Here is a 2,225-nt window from a genome sequence, read left to right on the forward strand (position 1 = left end):
ACCGGCTTTACGTGGGAATGGGAAAATTTGCCAAGCCACTGTCAGCGGCTTGCCGTAGGGAATGAGTCAACATGACTGGGTATAAAAAGAGCATCTTGGAGTGGCAGCGGCTCTCAGAAGTAAAGATGGGAAGAGGATCACCAATCCCCCTAATTCTGCGCCGACAAATAGTGGAGCAATATCAGAAAGGAGTTCGACAGTGTAAAATTGCAAAGAGTTTGAACATATCATCATCATGCCATCATCAGGGTCAAGGCCGGAAAACCATACTGGGTGCCCATGATCTTCAGGCCCTTAGACGGCACTGCATCACATACAGGCATGCTTCTGTATTGGAAATCACAAAAGGGGCTCAGGAATATTTCCAGAGAACATTATCTGTGAACACAATTCACCGTGCCATCCGCCGTTGCCAGCTAAAACTCTATAGTTCAAAGAAGAAGCCGTATCTAAACATGATCCAGAAGCGCAGACGTCTTCTCTGGGCCAAGGCTCATTTAAAATGGACTGTAGCAAAGTGGAAAACTGTTCTGTGGTCAGACGAATCAAAATTTGAAGTTCTTTATGGGAATCAGGGACGCCGTGTCATTCGGACTAAAGAGGAGAAGGACGACCTGAGTTGTTATCAGCGCTCAGTTCAGAAGCCTGCATCTCTGATGGTATGGGGTTGCATTAGTGTGTGTAGCATGGGCAGCTTACGCATCTGGAAAGACACCATCAATGCTGAAAGGTATATCCAGGTTCTAGAGCAACATATGCTCCCATCCAGACGACGTCTCTTTCAGGGAAGACCTTGCATTTTCCAACATGACAATGCCAAACCACATACTGCATCAATTACAGCATCATGGCTGCGTAGAAGAAGGGTCCGGGTACTGAACTGACCAGCCTGCAGTTCAGATCTTTCACCCATAGAAAACATTTGCTGCATCATAAAACGGAAGATACGACAAAAAAGACCTAAGACAGTTGAGCAACTAGAATCCTACATTAGACAAGAATGGGTTAACATTCCTATCCCTAAACTTGAGCAACTTGTCTCCTCAGTCCCCAGACGTTTACAGACTGTTGTAAAGAGAAAAGGGGATGTCTCACAGTGGTAAACATGGCCTTGTCCCAACTTTTTTGAGATGAGTTGTTGTCATGAAATTTAAAATCACCTAATTTTTCTCTTTAAATGATAAATTTTCTCAGTTTAAACATTTGATATGTCATCTATGTTCTATTCTGAATAAAATATGGAATTTTGAAACTTCCACATCATTGCATTCCGTTTTTATTTACAATTTGTATTTTGTCCCAACTTTTTTGGAATCAGGGTTGTACATGAGAATCAACTCACCAGTTTTTATTTTTTTAATTAATATACCAATTAGCCCATGAAGGTCTTTGCAATTAGCTGGTAGGTGCCTGCTACTGCCGACAGGTACTCCTGTAGACACTGTATGTGTATCTGCTGAGATGTAGAGGCACATGAAACCTCTGGTCCAGGTCTGTTATCGTGAAGACAATCTAGGTTGAAAACATTTCGGTATGTTACTATGATATTATACACTGTTATGTTTAGTGGCGCTGTTGTTTTTTTCCCAACTCAACTTTCACTTACCTCTACATATGGATAAAAGCTGGTCTGGCCCAAACTTTCCCAATACTGTCCAGTCTCAAAACGTAATTTGTACATCCCTACAGTGAACTTTTGCCTGGTGATGAGCCTTGAACAGTAGCCATTCTCATCTGTAGTTCTAGAAAGGATCATAGAAATGTATGTGTTTTTTATTTTTTACGCATGGTCACCGCATCACTGAACATGATAGTGAATTTCCTGGCAGTGTCTGTTATGAGGAGGTATGTACCCAGTACTGATAAGGTTCCAGAGAGTCATCCGAGGGTCTAGACGATGTAGACTGAGGGCCATGCGTGCTGCAGGAATCCCATCTATAGTGTTCAGTACGTGGGTATCAACAGGACTGTCCATCTCAAAAGTATCTGGTTACAGATTGATACAAAAACAAGTTCATTGAAAAGAAGTGTTTAGAATATTAGTTATTCATGTTGGAGATGTATTTTGTAGTTACAGCTTGGTGCTCTCCATAGTCAATAGCGCTTTAGTTCGATATAGCCGTTTAAAAAAGTGTTAAAGATGCCTTTATACCATTTTTGCACTATTAGCAACTATCTTGTATTCATTCATTAATTTATTCCAGACTACAGTGGTGCCTGAAAGT

At 41.3% G+C, this 2,225-nt stretch overlaps 1 protein-coding gene across 1 annotated transcript; it reads right to left on the reverse strand.

Annotated features, from left to right (window-relative positions):
* Nucleotides 1-1,413: 1,413 nt before the first annotated feature.
* Nucleotides 1,414-1,975, reverse strand: urahb (urate (5-hydroxyiso-) hydrolase b). The gene is made up of 3 exons (XM_060908919.1): nt 1,854-1,975; nt 1,607-1,742; nt 1,414-1,512 (listed from the first exon to the last, which is right to left on the reverse strand). The coding sequence occupies exons 1-3, from the start codon at nt 1,973-1,975 to the stop codon at nt 1,414-1,416; spliced, it is 357 nt and encodes a 118-aa protein (XP_060764902.1).
* Nucleotides 1,976-2,225: the final 250 nt, after the last annotated feature.

The sequence above is a fragment of the Neoarius graeffei genome, chromosome 2, assembly GCF_027579695.1.
Source record: "Neoarius graeffei isolate fNeoGra1 chromosome 2, fNeoGra1.pri, whole genome shotgun sequence".
Classification (NCBI taxonomy): Eukaryota; Metazoa; Chordata; class Actinopteri; order Siluriformes; family Ariidae; genus Neoarius; species Neoarius graeffei.